Source organism: Ictalurus punctatus, chromosome 12, assembly GCF_001660625.3.
Source record: "Ictalurus punctatus breed USDA103 chromosome 12, Coco_2.0, whole genome shotgun sequence".
Lineage (NCBI taxonomy): Eukaryota > Metazoa > Chordata > Actinopteri > Siluriformes > Ictaluridae > Ictalurus > Ictalurus punctatus.
This window is the reverse complement of record NC_030427.2, coordinates 16,310,982-16,329,526: the sequence shown is the minus strand read 5'-3', so window position 1 is coordinate 16,329,526 and position 18,545 is coordinate 16,310,982. Positions and strand designations below refer to the sequence as shown.

Sequence of the window (18,545 nt, the reverse complement as noted above, 5' to 3'; positions counted from 1 at the left end):
ACACACACACACACACACACACACACACACACACATGCATCAAAACTTGTCCTGAGTTGACCCTATTTCCTGTTTTTCGCTGTGTGTTTATAAGGACGGCGGATTAGCGGATGACACTCCCACATCACCCTTTATTCATTCTCCTGGCCTCAAACTGACCAATAGCAGCCTTCCTAGCCACAGCATGGGCGGAGTCTCACCAGGACTAATGCAAAACTTGAACAGCAGACAGGTGAGTGACCCAAATCAGATATTAATAAAAAAAATTCCACAAAACTTGTGGAACGCGTATGGCTTCTTGGTTAAAGTGTATTTTATAAATTAAATGTTTTATAATTTGTCTTTCTCTCTTTCTCAGATGAATGGAATGTTTGGCAGTAATGGAGCAGCACAATCCAGGGCTCCACCCCCTCAAGCACTAAACTCCACCCATCATCCCCCACTACGTGCTCAAGTGCCTCAGTTTCTCTCCCCTCAGGTGTGTAAAATTATTTTACTCCACAAATTCCAGCCCAACATTGTATCCTGACCATACTGTCTCAACTCAACAGCTCAACTGTACTGCCTCGCAACATTCCGACACCAGATTTGATCCCAAGCCTACTGTAGCCCAGCATTCCGGTCCAATGTTTTATCATAGCCATACTGAATCTCAACATTTTATAAGATCCATACTGTATCCAATCATCCTGGCCCAGCATTTTATTCCAGTCATGCTGTATCCCAACATTCCAACCCAATATTTTACATTCCAACAATCCTGCCCAACATTTAATCCCAATCATACTGACCCCAACATTCTAGCCCAACAATACTGTATCCCCTCATTCCTGCCAAACGTTTTATCTCAGTCATACAGAATTACAGCATTCATCCCAGCATTTCATCCCAAACATACTGTATCACACAATTCCAACCTAGCATTTCATCCCAAGCCTACTGTATACGTAAAAAAAATTTCGTCTGAACTGCACTGTATCTTGAATTCCTGGTTCTGTATTCTATCCCAGACGTGCTGTATCCCAACATTCCGCCCCTGATTAAACATGATGCTCCCAAATTTTATTCAAACAATACAAACATTCCCCTCCCACATTTTACCTCAACATTCTGCTCTAGCAATATGAGATCTCAGAGATTTTTTCAGACCTCAGAGAACATTTTTCCCTCACCCATAATCCCATGACATACCCCAGAATTTTGTTTATGTCTGTAGTGGAAGTGAATGTGATTCTCACTGTGCCGTTATCTGTTCTTGTTCAGGTTCAAGCACAGCTCTTGCAGTTTGCAGCAAAAAACATTGGCCTGAATCCTGCACTTTTAACCTCGCCGATAAATCCTCAACAGATGACCCTGCTTTACCAACTCCAACAACTGCAGATGGTGAGATGGGGAATGGGAGACAGAGGGAGGGAATGACTGAGACTGAGGAAAACGATGTAACGAGGGATCTTGTGATTGAAGGAATGAGGGTGTGTAACGGATGGAAAGATTGACTCGGTGACGGAATTAGGAACTGACGAAAACAGACAAGGAATGATGCTGTATTCCAGCATTCCAGCCTGATATTTTATTCCACCCATATCGTATCCCAACATTTCAACCAAATTTTTTATCCCAATATTCCAGCGTGTTCCAAAATATTATCCCAACCACACTGTATCCCATAATTCCATCCCAATGTTGTATATTCCAACAGTCCTGCCCAATATTTCATCACAATCATACTGACCCCAACATTCTAGATCAACAATACTGTATCCCCATATTCCGTCCCAACATTTTGTATCTCAACATTCCGGTCCAACATTTTGTATCGCAACGTTCCAGCCCAGCATTTTGTATCTCGACGTCCCGGCCCAACATTTTGTATCTCGACGTCCCGGCCCAACATTTTGTATCTCAATGTTCCGGCCCAGCATTTTGTATCTCGATGTTCCGGCCCAACATTTTGTATCTCAATGTTCCGGCCCAGCATTTTGTATCTCGACGTTCCGGCCCAACATTTTGTATCTCAATGTTCCGGCCCAGCATTTTGTATCTCGATGTTCCGGCCCAGCATTTTGTATCTCGACGTTCCGGCCCAACATTTTGTATCTCAATGTTCCGGCCCAGCATTTTGTATCTCAATGTTCCAGCCCAATGTTTTGTATCTCAATGTCCCGGCCCAACATATTATATCTCAGCGTTCTGGCCCAGCATTTTCGATCTCAACGTTCCGGCCCAGCAATTTGTATCTCGACGTTCCGGCCCAGCATTTTGTATCCCAACGTTCCGGCCCAACATTTTGTATCTCGACGTTCCAGCCCAACGTTTTGTATCTCAATGTCCCGGCCCAACATACTGTATCTCAGCGGTCTGGCCCAGCATTTTGTATCTCGAGGTTCCGGCCCAACATTTTGTATCTCAATGTTCTGTTGTACGTCAACATTAATTGGATATCAACATTTTATCCCAGCCATTCTGAATTCCAACATTTGGCCCAGCATTTTTGGCCCAGAATTTTTCTGGGCCATACCCTCTTTCACTGTTGTGAGAAGGAAGGAAGAAGGGTGTGATTGCTGGAAGCAGTGATTTAATGGCAGAATCAGGAATGGAGAAAGTGAATAAGGAAGGAATTTATAAAGGAAGTGAGTAAGAGAGTAAATGAGGTATAGAAGAAGTGACGGAATTACAGAGGAAATGTATGTGGGAGGCAGCCGATACTCCGTCTGGTGATTAGAAATGTACAGACCATGACATATTTTCTCTTTTTAATTATATTACTCCCATTACCTTCTGTTTTTTCTCTGTTTCTGTCTATCTCTCATCATTCCCCCTCCTATTTCACCCCTCCTCCCGCTCTGTCTCTGTCTTTCTCTGTCTGTCTCTCTCCCTCCCTTCTCCTCTCTGTCGCTCTCTCAGGCATATCAGCGTTTGCAGATTCAGCAGCAGATGATGCAAGCTCAGCGAAATGTTTCTGGTCCCATTAGACAACAGGAGCAGCAAGTGAGGAAACACACACACACACACACACACACACCATCTTTTCAATTTACAGTGATGTAAATCACATTTCTGTGATTTAAAAAAATTATGCCAGCCTCAACATTTTACTCATATTTAATATTAATATTTAATCCCAGAATTCCACCCTAACGTTTCACGACAAGATTTATTACGTTACTGTATCCCAAAAATTCTACACCAGCATTTTATCTCAGCCATGATGTAACCCAACATTCTGCTCCAACATTTAGCTTCAAAAATTACTGTATCCCAACATTCCACCTCAGCATTTTATTCCCAACCTATTGAATCCCAACATTTTGCCCCGACACTTTATCTGAGCCAAACTGTATCCCAACATTTTCTATACACCATTATGCATTCCACCCAAAGTTTTTACCCCCCTCCCCCCCAATCTTTTTCCCTAACTCTTTATCCCAAGATTGTATCCTAACCACACTGTACCCCAATGTTAGCAGGTTGCACGTACAATCTCAAACATGCAGCAGCAGATTCAGCAGCACCAGAGGCAGTTAGCTCAGGCCTTACTGATGAAGCAGCAGCACCACCAGGCCTCGTCCTCTCAATCTTACCCCAGCCTCGGCAAGCCAAACCTGGACACCTTCCCAGGAAACTCCCAGGCTTCTACAGGCCTCTCCATGTCAGACCTGCACACCAAAGACCCACACACGTCTCCCAGCTCCTTCAGCCCGTATTCTCTGTGTAAGAAACAATCCTCACTCTCCTGGCTTCCATAAACACAGTAAACATTTATTTAACATATAATGAGGCTTCTAAATATTAAAATGGATGTATTTGTTTGTGTCTGGCTGTGTGCAGCTGGATTGAATGGGAGTGTGGGTGTGGGTGTGGGCTGCATGGACGCTCTGAAGGACACTCAGCCACAGCCTCAGTCTCGATTATCCCAGTGGACTCACACCAGCTCCATCGACTCCATCAGCACCACCACCAGCCCCAGTAAATCATTCTGACTTACCATTCAAGAGTCTTATTACAAAATAAGGATAAACAAACAAACAAACATTAATACGTACATAAATATGTAAACAAATAATGAGGTAAATAAATGATCAGATATGTCAGTCAATTAATGAATTAATCAAATAAATAAATAAATGGATGGATGGATAATTAATAATATAATAAATATTCAAACATATATTCAGATAAACAAACAAATAGGTAAATAAATAAAACTATCTGAATGAATAAATAATAGGATAAATAAGTAGATAATCATATAAATAACTGGATAAGTAAAAAATATCTGGCTGTATAAATAAATAATATATAGAATAATCAGAAAAAATAAACAAACAAGTGCACAAACTAAAAATATTATGCATAAAGAAGTAAATAATCAGATAAATAAATACATTGTAATTCAAATAAATGAATAGATAGATATAAATTATTGTTAACTAATGAATTATCATTAGTTTGTACTCCTAATAACATTTTGATGCTTTTATTTATTTTATATGCTCCTAACAGAAAAAAGGGAAGTGATGTAATAAAAAAAAGGGTTAATCCCTCTTTCTTGTTTTGTTCTTACTATATTTGATTTTTGTTTGTTTGTTTGTTTGTTTAGCTTGAGTTAATACAGCATCAGTAAACGATGGTGTTTTCTCTCTCAGGTGCTCCGTCCTCGAGCCACACTGCCAACATTAAACCCGTGATTGAGGATTCTTTCAGTCCTTATAACCTGATGTCCAGCTGCCAATCTCCCAGCAGCCCCTTGGGGGCACCAGAGAGCTGGCCACCGGCCAAAAACACTAACGACAAAATGGCCAACGGGACAAACGTCAACTGGCCTCCAGGTAACGGAGCTGTTCAGAATAATCACTCAGAGACTGCTGAGATTTACTCTTAATCCTGTTTTTATTTTAGCATGCAGTACGCTTACATCATCGTCTTTATCTTTGTTTTTATCGTCTCAGAGTTTTGTCCAGGAGTTCCCTGGAAAGGTCTGCAGAATATCGACCCCGAGTCCGACCCCAACGTGACCCCAGGAAGTGTTTCAGGCTGCCCCACAATCAACACCAATATTCAGGACGTTAATCGTTACCTGCTCCGGGACAGGAATGGAGGTGTGTGTGCGTGCGTGCGTGTGTGAGCGTGCGTGTGTGAGAGACAGATGTGTGTATTTTGACGTCACTCTTACTCTCCGTGTCCTCCAGGTAAACTGTTAGACATGAAGTCCACCTGGTCTACAGGTTCCGTCTCACACACTCAAGCCTCGCTGTCTAATGAGATGTGGAAGATTCCTGTGGGTGGGCGGAGCTCTGGAACAGTGCCCCGCCCCCCGCCGGGCCTCACTAACAACAAACACAACAACAACTGGACACCTGGGCCGCTGAGCAACAGCTGGAGCCGAAACTATTCCTCAGGTTTATAGTCTCTTCTCTTCCTACTCCCTTTCCTTTCCTTCTTCTCTTGTGTTCCTTTCCTTCCCTTACTTTGCATTATTCTCCTTCCCTTTCTATTTCTTTTGTTTTTCCTGTCATCTCTTCACTTCTCCTTCTTTCCCCACCCTGCGACTCTTCCCTTTCCTTCCTCTCTTCCCTTCCCTCTCCTTACTCTCTTCCTTTCCTCTCCTTTTCTTTCTCTTCCTATCTTCCTTTCTTTTTCTTTCTTCCCTTCCTATCTCATCCTCTCTTTTTTCCCTTCCTCTTTCTCTCCCTTTCTTTCTTCCCTTCCCTTTTCTTCTCCTTCTTTCCTTTAATTCCTTTCCTTCTTTTTCTTTCACTTCTTTTCATTTTCTTTCCTCATTTCCCTGTTCCTTCTCTTTTACTCTCTTCCAATCCACTCTTGTCTCTTCTCTTACCCTCTTCCGATTCCCTTCCTTATCCCTGTTGTCTCTATGATTCCCTTCCCTTTTTTTGTTGTTTCTCCTCCCATTACTTTTCTTCCCTTTCTTTTATTTCTCTTCCCTTTACTTCCTTCTCTCCCTGTTCCTTCTTTTACCTCCCTGACCTTGTGAGTGTAAAAACCAAGCTATCATATTAACCTCTCTCTCTCTCTCTCTCTCTCTCTCTCTCCCTCTCTCTTGTGCTCTCTCTCTCTCTCTCTCTCTCTCTCTCTCTCTCTCTCTCTCTCTCTCTCAGAGAGCACTGGTTGGAATTCCGAGAGCTCCAGCAGGACCAGTAGCTGGCTTGTGTTGCGTAATCTTACTCCTCAGGTAAGTGCACTTTGTAACACTGATTTGGAACACAGTGCTACAGATAGTACAGATATATATATATATATATACACACACACAGATATATACAGATATATATGAAGACGGTAATAACTTGAAGTATCAATAAGAGTTTTTTTATATGAAAGTATGTGTGTTGGTGTGTTGCAGATTGATGGTTCCACTCTGAGGACTCTGTGTATGCAGCACGGCCCCCTCATTACGTTCCACCTCAGTCTGCCGCAGGGGAACGCTCTGGTGCGCTACAGCTCCAAGGAGGAAGCAGCTAAAGCTCAGAAATCCTTGCACATGTGAGATACACACATTCACTGTTCATTTCATCAAATACAGTTTGTTTAGGATTTTATCCGAATTTCATTTAAGGGTCTGTCTTTATCTGTCTGTTTCTGTGAATATGTATCTGTCTAGCTGTGTCTGTCTGTCCGTCTATGTATCTGTCTATCTGTCTGTTTACCCTTCTGTCTCTCTGTTTGTGTACTTGTCTGCTTATCTTTTTGGTCTGTGTGTCTAATTATTATCTGATTATTTAATTGTCTATTTACCTGTCTGTCTGTCTATTTACCTGTCTGTCTGTCTGTCTATTTACCCGGCTGTCTGTCTGTCTATTTACCTGGCTGTCTGTGTACTTGTCTTTTTTTTGTCTGTGTGTCTAATTATTATCTGATTATTCATCCGTCTGTTTAACTATCTGTGTGTCTGACTACACTATTATATCTGATTTCTCTTTCCTCCCTTCCCCTCTCTTTGCCCAGGTGCGTTCTGGGTAACACCACCATCTTGGCGGAGTTTGCTGGAGAGGAGGAAGTGACTCGTTTTTTCTCTCAGGCTCAGTCATTCCCACCCTCCGGCAGCTCCACCCACCCCGCCCTGGGTCAGTGGGGCACGTCGACCACTAAGGGGGGCAGTAACCCAGGGGGCGGAGCTAACGGGGCCGCGGCAGAGCTGTTGTGGGGTGGAGTCCAGCAACCGTATTCCAGTTTATGGGGGCCGATCAGTGGAGAGGAGAGTCGAGTGATGGGAAGTCCCGTACCCGTGAACACGCTGCTCCCCGGAGACCTGCTGAACGGAGAGAACATGTAGACCAGCGGGAAACCGAGGGATTAAAAAAAAAACAACAACAAATCAGTGTGAGGATAATCACTTTCCCTGGAACTGTTTTTAATTTTGTTTAAAAACTAGAAGTAGAAACAAAAATATTAGAAGTAGATTCACAAACTGGAAACATTTTACTGATGTAAAAGAAGTCAGAGTGGACTGAAGCTTTGGATGATTTTTTTTTGCTGAAGAAGAGGAGGCAAGGCGGCCATTTTAAATCACGATTTAAAAAAAAAAAAAAAAGAAAGGAAAACCTCACAGCCTTGCTGTCTCCTCACTGTTCCTGCTTTAACCTCTTTACCTTTTCTGTGATTTTTTTCAGAACTTATCAGCCTTAAGTGTCTAATTTTTTTAAACTTTTTTTTTTAAATAACCTAAAGAACAATTTATATCTTCTGTTTCTGAGCCAACGATTTGGACGAGGGAAATGAAAAGGCCAATCAGACGCATTTTCCCTCGGAATTGAAAAAAAAATGCCAGAGGTACTCTGACCCTTGTATTGTTAAAAAGGAAGGGTGTGTGTGTGTTTGTGTGTGTGTCTACACGAAGTCGACCAAGAGTTCATTACGAACCACCGTCTAAAAGATTCTCGCTGGGATCCTCGTGTTTCTGTCCTGAACGGATTTCAGCGATGAACATCGGACGTTTTGAATTATTTTTTGTTTTCCCCATGATCCGAGGAAGAAGAAGAAACTCTGTGTCCGTGTGATGCGTTGTGCAATATATCCGTCATGTGCGTCATCGTCATCCGCTTATTCTTCCGTCCTCGATTTTTTTATACCTTGAATCTGTTCTACGTGGGCTTATGGACTTCTTGCCGGGTTTCTGATTGGCTGCTCAGCGGCTGTGTCCTAAATCCACGCACACTTTCTCTCTAAAACAGAGATTTGAGATCGCAAGCGGGAAAGACTCGGCTTTCAGGCACAACACCAAAACGAATATTTTTCTCCTGATGCAGTGTAAAAAAATAATAAAATAAATAAAATAAAAAGTCTAATGTTTTTTGGGGAGTTTTAATATGATACGATATGATAAGCACTTATGGACAGATGCAGTGATTAGTTAAACAGAAAAAACAAAAACATAAACAGAAGAAAAGACTTTAAAAATTCTGTTTTTGCCGTCTTTGGAGCGACTTTAAAAAGACTGAATCTACAATCAGACTGAAACATACAGAACATTTTTTTTACACAGCATTTTTTTTTCTCTTTTTTTCTGGATTAAATCGAAATATGAATGTCATCGTTACTCCAAACTTGTTTATGGCCTACACTGCGTCCGGAAAAAAGACGCCAGACACAGGGATTATTATCCGGAGCAGTTACAGACCGAGGAGTGGATCGGAATGCAGCGGTGAGACAGCATACTGTGTCGTGTGATGTCACGGGGTCGGAATGTTGAGAAGTTGGTGAAGGAATGGCGTGATGTTGTGGCATGTCGATGCTGTGATTCCACAATAAGGCGTCGATGTTTCTGTGTGATCGAAATTCTGCTTTGTCGGAATACTTTACCGTCACGGTGATTAACGTTATCGTGGGATGTCGGAATGCTGGGATGTCACCGTGTCGGAATGCTGCGATGAATGATGGACATGAAAGTTCGAAGGCACGTGATGCTATAACAGGGAACAGGGGCATCGCGACGACGGAACCCTGCGCCGTTATGACGCGGGATGCCTTGTGACGTCATGACCGTGGAACACAGCGACGTTGCAATGTTACACGACAACACGGAATGTCACGTGACACCTCAGCGTTCTCCGTTTCCTCAGAAACTCCCTACACATGCCCTAATGCATTATGGGTATTCTGTAATGCTATCCTCCAGCATTTGGAGACTTGTGTGTTGCAGTGCATTGTGGGACTTCCCGAGTGTGCCTGCAAATTAGTGCACAAACTGGACACGAAACGCAGAATGTGTGTAATGTGTGTGTTGTTTTTCTTTGTCGCTACGACTAATCAAAGCCAAATCGACACCTCGCGCATCTCCGCACCTTCAGCAGGAAACCCACGAACCTGGAGTCAAAAAAATTATTGGAGTTTATTTGGTTTTTTTTGTTTGTTTTTTTTTAGGGTTTTTTTTTTTCTCCTCGTACTGCACATTTCTGAAGCCCGTCAGTGTTCATATGCACGAACACGTCCTGTCCTGTCCTGTGTAACGAAAAACAAAAAGGAACAATTCGAATAATGATTGTTTTCTGATTTGATGTGAAAAATCATTGGTCGTTTTTTTTATGCGTGTGAAACGTTGTTCCGAATTCCTTTAAGCAAGCAGTGTTCGGAATTTTGTGTGTGTGTGTATGTGTGTCCATTCTCACAGCTGCTAAACGTCCTCCTCTTCCTCCCTGTTTGCAGCCTCTATCGTTTTTTCCTCCTCCCCTGTTAGCGAGTAAACGATAAGCGAGAGTTAATAATAGCAGCCGTTACTTGAACCACCTGCTCCGAGGAATCCTCAGCGTTCCGGAACGGAATATGTTTGTTTTTTATTTCCTTTCATTTTAGCCGCTAACTTACTCTCGAGCCAGCACATTATTTTGTTACTATGCAAAATAAGAAAACGCAGACACATCGACGAGGTGGTGGGCGGTCCTTTAGCGTTGTTGTTGTTGTTTTATTGTTTTTGTTTTTAAAAAGTGCCAATCGTGAGGTCAGAGGTCACGTGCACACGACTGTTTCTCTCTGAATGCTTTTGATCGAATCATCGAAAGCGGTGTTCGGAGTGGAGACACGTGTCATCCCAGCACTCGTTCAGGGACGTAAACGAGACAAAATGTATACGATATGCGAAGGTGGTGAGGTTTTATCCAGATTCGTAAATAAGCCTCGCTTGATCGTAATGAAGTAAAAATCAGAAATGCGATTGGTGTTTAAGTTACGGTTTGGACAAAAAAATTTCCACAGCGTCCGCTTCATCACAGACGTAGCCGATCAGCCGAGACGTGTTCGGTGTTCGGTGTAGTTTGCGTCTTCACCCATGAGCTGGAGCTACGAGTCTAATACACACACACTGCCAGTTCACATTTCTTGAACACGTGGATGTATTTTGTTTTATTGCAGTTTACATACTATGATAAATTCACTAAGGAAAAAAGAAATCTGTAGACGTAATGCACACACGTTTATGTGCCAAGTGCCTCGTTAAAGTGATCCAGATTGGACTTTTCCTTGTAGATATAGATAAAAAAATAAAACATAAAAAAAAAACAATAATTTCTCAGTTCACTTAAACCCATTTCTTACTTATGATTTCTCATTTAAAATTCTAATTTCTATTTTTTTATTGTAATTTCTCAATACTAATTTATAACACAATTTCTGCATTTATAATTCTATTTCTTTCCTTTAGCAAGTAAAGCATTAGTGATCCAAATGAGATTTTTTCCAGTTATAAGCTAGAATTTTATTTCCTCAATAAGAATAAAAAGTCGCAAACATTTCTCAGTTTCCCTGAGACCTGTTTCTTACTTAACAGTTTAATCTCTAATTATAATTTAGATTTCTAAATCCACCTCTTCCTTGTTTGCAGCCTCTTTCTTGTGATTTGTTTAGTTAGCAAGTAAATAATTAGAGATGATGATGATGATGATGATGATGTAGATTTAGCGAGAGTTAATAATAGCACTCGTTACTTGAACCACCTGCTCAGGAGAAATCCTCCGTGTTTCGGAAAGCGGAATCCGTTTTATTTCATTTAGCCGCTTAACTTACTCTCGATCCAGCACATTGTTTTGTTACTATGCAAAATGAGAGAAATTCCTAAACCTTATTACTTGCTAAGATTTCCTAATTCTAGACTTTTTAACTTGAGCCTGCTTCATATTATCCAGTTGCGTTATGTTAGCAGCTCTCTATTTCGTTTAGGTCCCGCCTCCTGGCGACAGAAAAGGGAATCGTAGCGGAAAGCTGGAAGTGATGTTTATTCGAAATCGTATTGACGTCTGTCATCAATCGCAATATTGAAATAGTGATTAATAACCACGATTTGACACAATCAGCACTTTATCATTTTCGTACAAAAAGAAGCAAATAAACAGAGTTCTCACGGTCTGCAGTTCTCAATTACTACATGGGTTCTATTGTTCTGAAACCTCTAAACGCAGACCGTTTTACAGTGTTAAACGAAATCAAACTTCTCTTTTCTTAAGATGTGCCGGATTTGAAAAGCACACGTTTCTTCAAATGTCAGAATCGTTTCATTAACATAAGTTGTGTTGAGTGTTAAAATCCTTTAAACGACAAGTGAATGAAAGAATGAATAAGTAAACAAACTGCCCCAGGATGTTCGTAACTAAATAAAAAACAGATTGTTCAGCCTTTTCATTTAATACGCAAGAGTTCATTTAAAAAAGTAAAACAATTCCACCAATAAGCTAGCCCTGGCTACTTCACTAACATCACAATAGATTATAATGAAGCATTTGAAAAGGCCAAAATTAGAACCCTTAAGATGTGTAATTTATTATTTATTATAATTGTCAAGTATTAATTTAATTAATTATGATTTTTTTTTTGTATCATCTTGAAATAGTAAGTAAAGTAATTTTGCGGCCCTTTTTAGCAGCCTCATTTGTAAGCATTCGATGAAAATTTGGCTTTATATTTTTGGAAAATACTGGGAGCTTGTAAAATAACAAACGAAACAAAACAAAAAAACCCCAACTCCAGACATCGGACTCGTCCTCGGCTGATTGACGTTTTGGGTAAATTTTCGAAATTACTAAACAAATGGTTAAACCGTCAAATGATAATCGTGTCCTCGCTGTCTTTTTACAGAGCAGGAGCTTTTTCAGCTAATAGTGCACAGGCTGCGGTTAAAATCCTGGTACGTTTAATTTAAATACCAAAAAAAAATTAATAAATAAATATAAATATATAGTAGCTACATCACTGATGTAAATGATGCTGGTGTTTAAAACTTGCTAATTGTCTCGCTGATGTTTCCCTCGTGTTAAACGTCGACTGCATGCAGGAGTGCCTTCTTCTGTAAAAAGAAGTATTTATTTAAGTCAGGCCTGTTTCAATTCTATCATGAAGGGGCGCTCGTTTCTAAGGGAGTATATTTGAACAGGTACCGTGACACATCTTAAACCGATGAAAGGCGTTGTCTTTTCCGTTTTTTGAGCTCGATTAAAAAGCGAACTCGCCGTTGCCTGGGTGTGAAACTGCCTTGCTCCAATCTCAAAACCACAAGTGGACTACGTAAAAGTGTGCACTTCTTCTCGTCACTCCGAAGCCCAGGAAGCTTTCTGATGACACCAGCATGAAATAAACGACAGCTTCACTCGCTCCGCTGGTTCGTTTCTGTGTTTCTGTTAAACCAAAACATTTCAGCGAATCCGAGTTTCCGTTCCCCTCGAAGACTAACGCGAGACGAAATGAGCAATATAATATTTACACTCAAATTCTAAAGAGATAAAACAGGATAAATATTTGATAAATACTTGACGAAATCACCAGAAAAATATTTTGCACATGTTGCTTTTTACTCTACAAGACAATAACGATGGGCATTTCGACTCACTTTACTGATTCAGTTCCTTTAAACTACCTGTTTAAGTGAATTATGATTGGTTTGCTTTGTGCATGTTTGAGAATTAATTATTTAAAATACACACACATTCAGATAATGAGATTCTCCTTGTTTTAATGTGCAAATTTTAAAAACGTAGAAGAATTGGTTAGTTAGTTATGTTTACGGATTACTTTAAAGGAGTCGTTCAGAAAGAATGAATCATTTGGAACAAAAAAAAAAGAATTGATTCGTTAGTTATATTTGCAGATCACTTAAAGTAGTTGTTCAGAAGGAATGAATCATTTGGAAGGAATCACCCATCACTACACGATATGTTTTTAATTGTGTTTAAATGTTTTGTGTTTTAATTCTGTCCAAATCCCATTATAGTGGTTTTTTTTTTTATTCTTTTAACATTTTCAGATGAAAAAATCTGAAGAAAAAAATTTTTCATAAAAAAAATTATATATATAAAACATATCAGAACAAAACACAATACTTGAACCAGAGATTGCCAATAATGTAATGTGAACCATTGCTTTGTTTTTTTGTTTGTTTATTTAGGTGTTTGAATCAGTTTTAAAATTGAGCATTAATCACGTAAAAGAATCATTATTAATATCATTATTTTTGTTTTCATTTTTGGCATTTGTATGTGAGTGTATTGTACTGTTTATTTCTTCAAAACTTATTATTATTATTATTTTTTATTTTTTATTTTATTTTTTATTAATGTAATCCAGCCTTGCACTGTTTTCTCGTCACCCACTCCCCTAAAAAAAAAAAAAAAAAAAAAAAAAAAAAAAAAAAAACAATAGAGAGAAGACGATTCATGTGTTAATGTTTACTCAAGGACTTGTCATAATTTTTTTTTCCATAAAATGTATAAAAAATTAATGTTTATCATGCCGTTCATTGTTAGCAGGAGTTTTGCACCATTGAGTTTTAACAATTAAGTTTAAAAAGAACAAAAATTTAAAATAAAAAAAAGATAAAAACCTAGGAGAGAAAAAGAACAGAAAAAAAAACTTTTTACAAACTCGTAAAAAGGTCGTAATCAACTGTGCTTTCAATTGTTGTAATTTTACTAACGAGCATTTTTATTCATGCATTTTTTAAAAATCTGATTCATTTTCAGAGGTGCCTACTGTTTTTTTTTTTGTTTGTTTGTTTTTGTTGTAGTTTGTACAATTTAACATTTTATGTTTTTTTATCCCGTGATGTTTACAGCAATCGGTTTATGAGGTTTTGTTTTCATCTTCCATCAAAAAATATTTTCTGAACAGTTTTATTTGCTTTTTCGTTGTTGTTATTATTATTATTGTTCTTCTTCTTATTATTATTATATGCCTTTATGCGTCTATGTTGAATCTCAGTTCTGTGATTTAAAAAAAAAAAATTATTATTTTTTTCTCGTTTATAAAAAGGACCTGGCTACTTTTCTCAGGAAGACGAGAGTTCCTGATTTCCTAATGTTTTCATTTTTCTAATGTTTAACGTTATCGTGACAATTTAAAACAAAAAAAGGAAAGATATTAATAGAAATCCAGCTCTAAGCACTGAAGGATGTGGATTTCGGAATATCTCCTGTGTTTTAATCTGTAGCAGAAAAACCATTTACCAAATATTAGGCATGTATCGATTAATTTTTTTTCATATTATTTCTCGAGGTGGAGTGCTTTACATTTAATATTTTATAATTATGCATTGCTTTATGTTCAAATATAGTTTTACATGTGAAGGTAGTAACAGGACCTGTGGTTTTTATGATAGTTTTTTTTTTTTCCGTTTTTCTAAACAAGGTCCTGTGGAAAGAGACGCTTCCGTTTTCTGTTCGCCTCCCTATCGCTTTCTGGAATTTCCATTTCCACGTCCATGCTCTGGGTCAAAACTCTAGTGTTTCTAGTTTTGAGTTTTCAGAAGCATTTCCCACAGTGATTTTGCAAAACCTGGACCCTTCAGATGTCTGGAAAATTTTAAAGAAAATTCTAGAGCTCTAGTTTAGGGGAAAACTTGGAATTCTTCTGAACTTTTCAGAACAATGCGAAAACCAAGAGATTCTTGAGCTTGAGTGTTGAAAAACTGGAAACCCCAAAGATTCTCCATGTTCCAGAGATTCACAGGCAACCTGAAAGTTTTTAGATTTTTCATTTTAGAAAGCCCGGAGTTTCCAGAGTTGGAAATGATGAAAAACCTTGAAACTTCTATTCCAATTTTAGTCAAGTTTACAGGCCTGTAGTTTTAAAAAGTCTGGACTCTGTAAAGCTCTGGTTAAGCGTTAGAGTTCCTAGAGCTTTAGAAATTGTTTGAATACCAGAACCCAGAAAAAAAAAATTTCTAGGGCTTTGATTTTGGAAAGTCTGGACTTTGGAGAGCTGTGGAATTTCTTTAAAATCGAAAGTTTCCAAAGCTGTTGTTTTGAAAAGTGTGGAATTTCTGGAGTCTTAAAGATGAAACCTAGAAATGCTAGAGTTCTGATTTTTGTAAATCCAGAAGGTCTGGTGTTTTTAGAGCTCTGGCTTTGGAAGAGAGAGAGAGAGAGAGAGAGAGAGAGAGAGAGAGAGAGAGAGAGAGAGAGAGAGAGAGAGAGAGAGAGAGAGAGAGAGGAGGCGAACACGAATCATCTTGGAAAGGATTGTGAATCTATGCACAAACTGGAGGGGGAATAAAGACCAGATCTGGCGTCGGGGTGGGGGGGTGTTGATGGGATCATTTCACTGTAATGAGTTTAGATGTAGAATTTTCTCATCCTCTGTATTGAAGATTTTTTTCCTCACTGATTAAAACTAAGCACTGTGGACTTTCCTGGAAGAGTCTGAGACCTTCAGGGGGGTGTGGACTCTCCAAAACGGGGATTTGCATTGCTGTCTTTTGTTTATAAATGTTAAAAATCATGGCTGTACCGGGATTCAGAAATGTTTCTGGCTTTTAAACGCGCCTCGTTCTCCTTGTAGAATGTGATTTGTTCATAACTTGCAGCGGAGAAACAATATTTCCATGAGGTTTGAGGATTTTCTCTGCCTGTATTAATAAAAAGTGACGGTTTTGTCTCGTTGTGTGAGTTCTGTTGTTTTTATAAAAAAAAATTTTTTACTTCTTCCTTTCTCTCACACACGTGTGTATTGCAGAATGCCTGTCCCGTGTCGTGTCTTTATCTAGTCGTGTCACGTTTCATGCAAATCCAGATTATCTGTAAGCGCATCGTCATTACACAGCTCTTTTTAAATGGATGCAAATCTTAGCAGGATCCTTTTCTCTCGTCTAAACATCTGAGAGTGAGAGTTTTTCTTTTTGTAAAAGTATAAAAGCTTAAAACTTCTAAACTGAAGCAGGTGAAAGGTAAAGGTGATTATGATTTTCAAGATGGTACATTGTACACATTAATGAAGCTCGCAGTCAACATCAATTAACTTCATCAGAATCAGTGTCTCTGGTCTGTCAATACTCTAATGTTTTTACAGTCCTAATTTTAGAAGGCTTGGAGTTTCTAGGTCTTTTAATTTTTTGTGTGTGAAAAGTAATAAAGTCTTTGTTCTATTCTAAACCTCTGGATTTTGGAAAACCATAAAGTCTTGAAAGCTCTGTTCTGGTTTTGTTAAGCATATTAAAAAGTCTCATTTTAAAAGACTTGTACTTTCTAGAGTAGAAACCCCAGAATTCATACACAGACCAGCCATAACATTAAAACCACTGACAGGTGAAGTGAATAACATTGATTATCTCGTTACAGTGGCACCTGTAAAGGGGTGGGATATGTTAGGCAGCAAATGAACAGTCAGTTCTTTAAGTTAATGTGTTGGAAGCAGGAAAAATGGGCAAGTGTAAGGATCTGAGTGACTTTGACAAGGGCCAAATTGTGATGGCTAGACCACTGGGTCAGAGTATCTCCAAACCCGCAGGTCTTGTGGGGTGTTCCCGGTATGTGGTGTTTGGTACCTACCAAAACTGGTCCAAGGAAGAACGACTGGTGAACCAGAAACAGGGTCATGTGCTCCCAAGTCTCATTGATGTACATGTGGAGCAAAGGCTACAGAGGAGTTACTGTAGCACACATTGTTGTAAAAGTTAATGCAGGCTATGATAGAAAGGAGTCAGAACACAGTGCATCACAGCTTGCTGCATATGGGGCTGTGTATCCGAAATTTCCTGGACCATGGAGCAATGGAAGAAGGTGGCCTGGTCTGATGAATCAGGTTTTCTTTTACATCATGTGGATGTCTGGGTGTGTGTGCGTCGCTTACCTGGGGAAGAGATGGAACCAGGATGCACTATGGGAAGAAGGACAGCCGGCAGAGGAAGTGTGATGCTCTGGACAATGTTCTGCTGGGAAACCTTGGGTCCTGACATTCATGTGAATGTTACTTTGACACGTACCACCTACCTAAATGTTGCTGCAGACCAAGTACACCCCTTCATGGCAACGGTATTCCCTAATGGCAGTGGTCTCTTTCAGCAGGATAATGCTCCCTGCCACACTCTTGAAAAAGAGTTCAAGGTGTTGACTTGGCCTCCAAATTTCCCACATCTCAAACTGATGGCTGTGGGATGTACTGTCTGTGGAATGTACTGGGCAAACAAGTCCGATCCATGGAGACCTCATCCCGCGACTTACAGGACTTAAAGGATCTGCTGCTAACATCTTGGTGCCAGATACCACAGCACACTTTCAGAGGTCTTGTGGAGTCCATGCCTCGACAGGTCAGAGCCGTTTTATTGGCACAAGGGGGACCTACACAATATTAGGCAGGTGGTTTTAATGATTTGGCTGATCGGTATACATATACTCGGCAAAAAAAAAACATCCTCTCGCTTTTATTTCCAGCAAATTTCTTAATGTGTAAATATTTGTATTAACATAAAAACATTCAACAACTGAGACATAAACTGAACAAGTTTCACAGACGTTTGACGAACAGAAATGGAATAATGAGTCCCTGAACAAAGCAGGGATATTAATATATATAATATATTAATATTAAAAGTAACAGTCAGTATCTGGTGGCCTCCAGCTGCTTTAAGTACTACAGTGCATCTTATCCTCATGGACTGCACCAGATTTGTCAGTTCTTGCTGTGAGATGTTACACCAATCTTCCACCAAGACATTTACAAGTTCTCCATCACGTCTGGGGGGGACACATGCTTACATGTAACTTTCCACTGCAAGGACGATCCTGTCCAGCAAGGACCTTCCTATCTCCCTGTAGCACTGTCTTAGGTGTCTTACATTACAGACATTGCAGTTTATTGCTCTGGCCACATCTGCAGTCCTCATGTCTCCCTGCAGCAGGTCTATGGCATGTTCACGCAGGTGAGCAGGAACCCTAGACATCTTTCTTCTGGTGTTTTTCAGAGTCAGCAGAAAGGTCTCTTTAGTGTCCTACGTTATTGTAACTGTGACCTTAATGGCATGCTGTCTGTAAACTGTTAGTGTCTTAAGGACTGTTCCACAGGTGCATGTTACTAATTGTTTATGGTTCATTGAACAAGCATGAAAAAACATTGTTTACACCCTTTCCAATAAAGATCTGTAAAGCTTATTGGATTTTACAAAATTATCTTTAAAATACAGTCTCCTGAAAAAAGGACTTTCTTTTTTTGCTGAGTATATACATGTGCATGTACATGGACATGGACAATCATATAGATCCTCATTTGCATGATAGATGTGTACTTATTTTATTTGCTTAAACACATTTGCATCGCAGAGGAAAAAAGGGAGAAAAAGT

The 18,545-nt window shown here is 39.5% G+C and overlaps 1 protein-coding gene across 2 annotated transcripts in view; it reads left to right on the top strand.

Moving 5' to 3' along the window:
* Positions 1–15,871, top strand: part of tnrc6c2 (trinucleotide repeat containing adaptor 6C2) — a 34,927-nt gene extending 19,056 nt beyond the window's left edge. Inside the window, exons 8-19 of one of the 2 annotated variants that reach the window (XM_017481843.3) lie at positions 95–232; positions 359–478; positions 1,264–1,383; positions 2,905–2,988; positions 3,468–3,711; positions 3,829–3,966; positions 4,647–4,829; positions 4,950–5,099; positions 5,190–5,399; positions 6,117–6,190; positions 6,362–6,501; positions 6,964–15,871. In XM_017481843.3, the coding sequence (XP_017337332.1) occupies positions 95–232; positions 359–478; positions 1,264–1,383; positions 2,905–2,988; positions 3,468–3,711; positions 3,829–3,966; positions 4,647–4,829; positions 4,950–5,099; positions 5,190–5,399; positions 6,117–6,190; positions 6,362–6,501; positions 6,964–7,291 (1,929 nt within the window). In that variant the 3' untranslated portion in view covers positions 7,292–15,871. Of the gene's footprint in view, positions 1–94; positions 233–358; positions 479–1,263; positions 1,384–2,904; positions 2,989–3,464; positions 3,712–3,828; positions 3,967–4,646; positions 4,830–4,949; positions 5,100–5,189; positions 5,400–6,116; positions 6,191–6,361; positions 6,502–6,963 lie in introns of both variants that reach the window. The other variant, XM_053684121.1, reaches the window with a different exon arrangement.
* Positions 15,872–18,545: the final 2,674 nt, after the last annotated feature.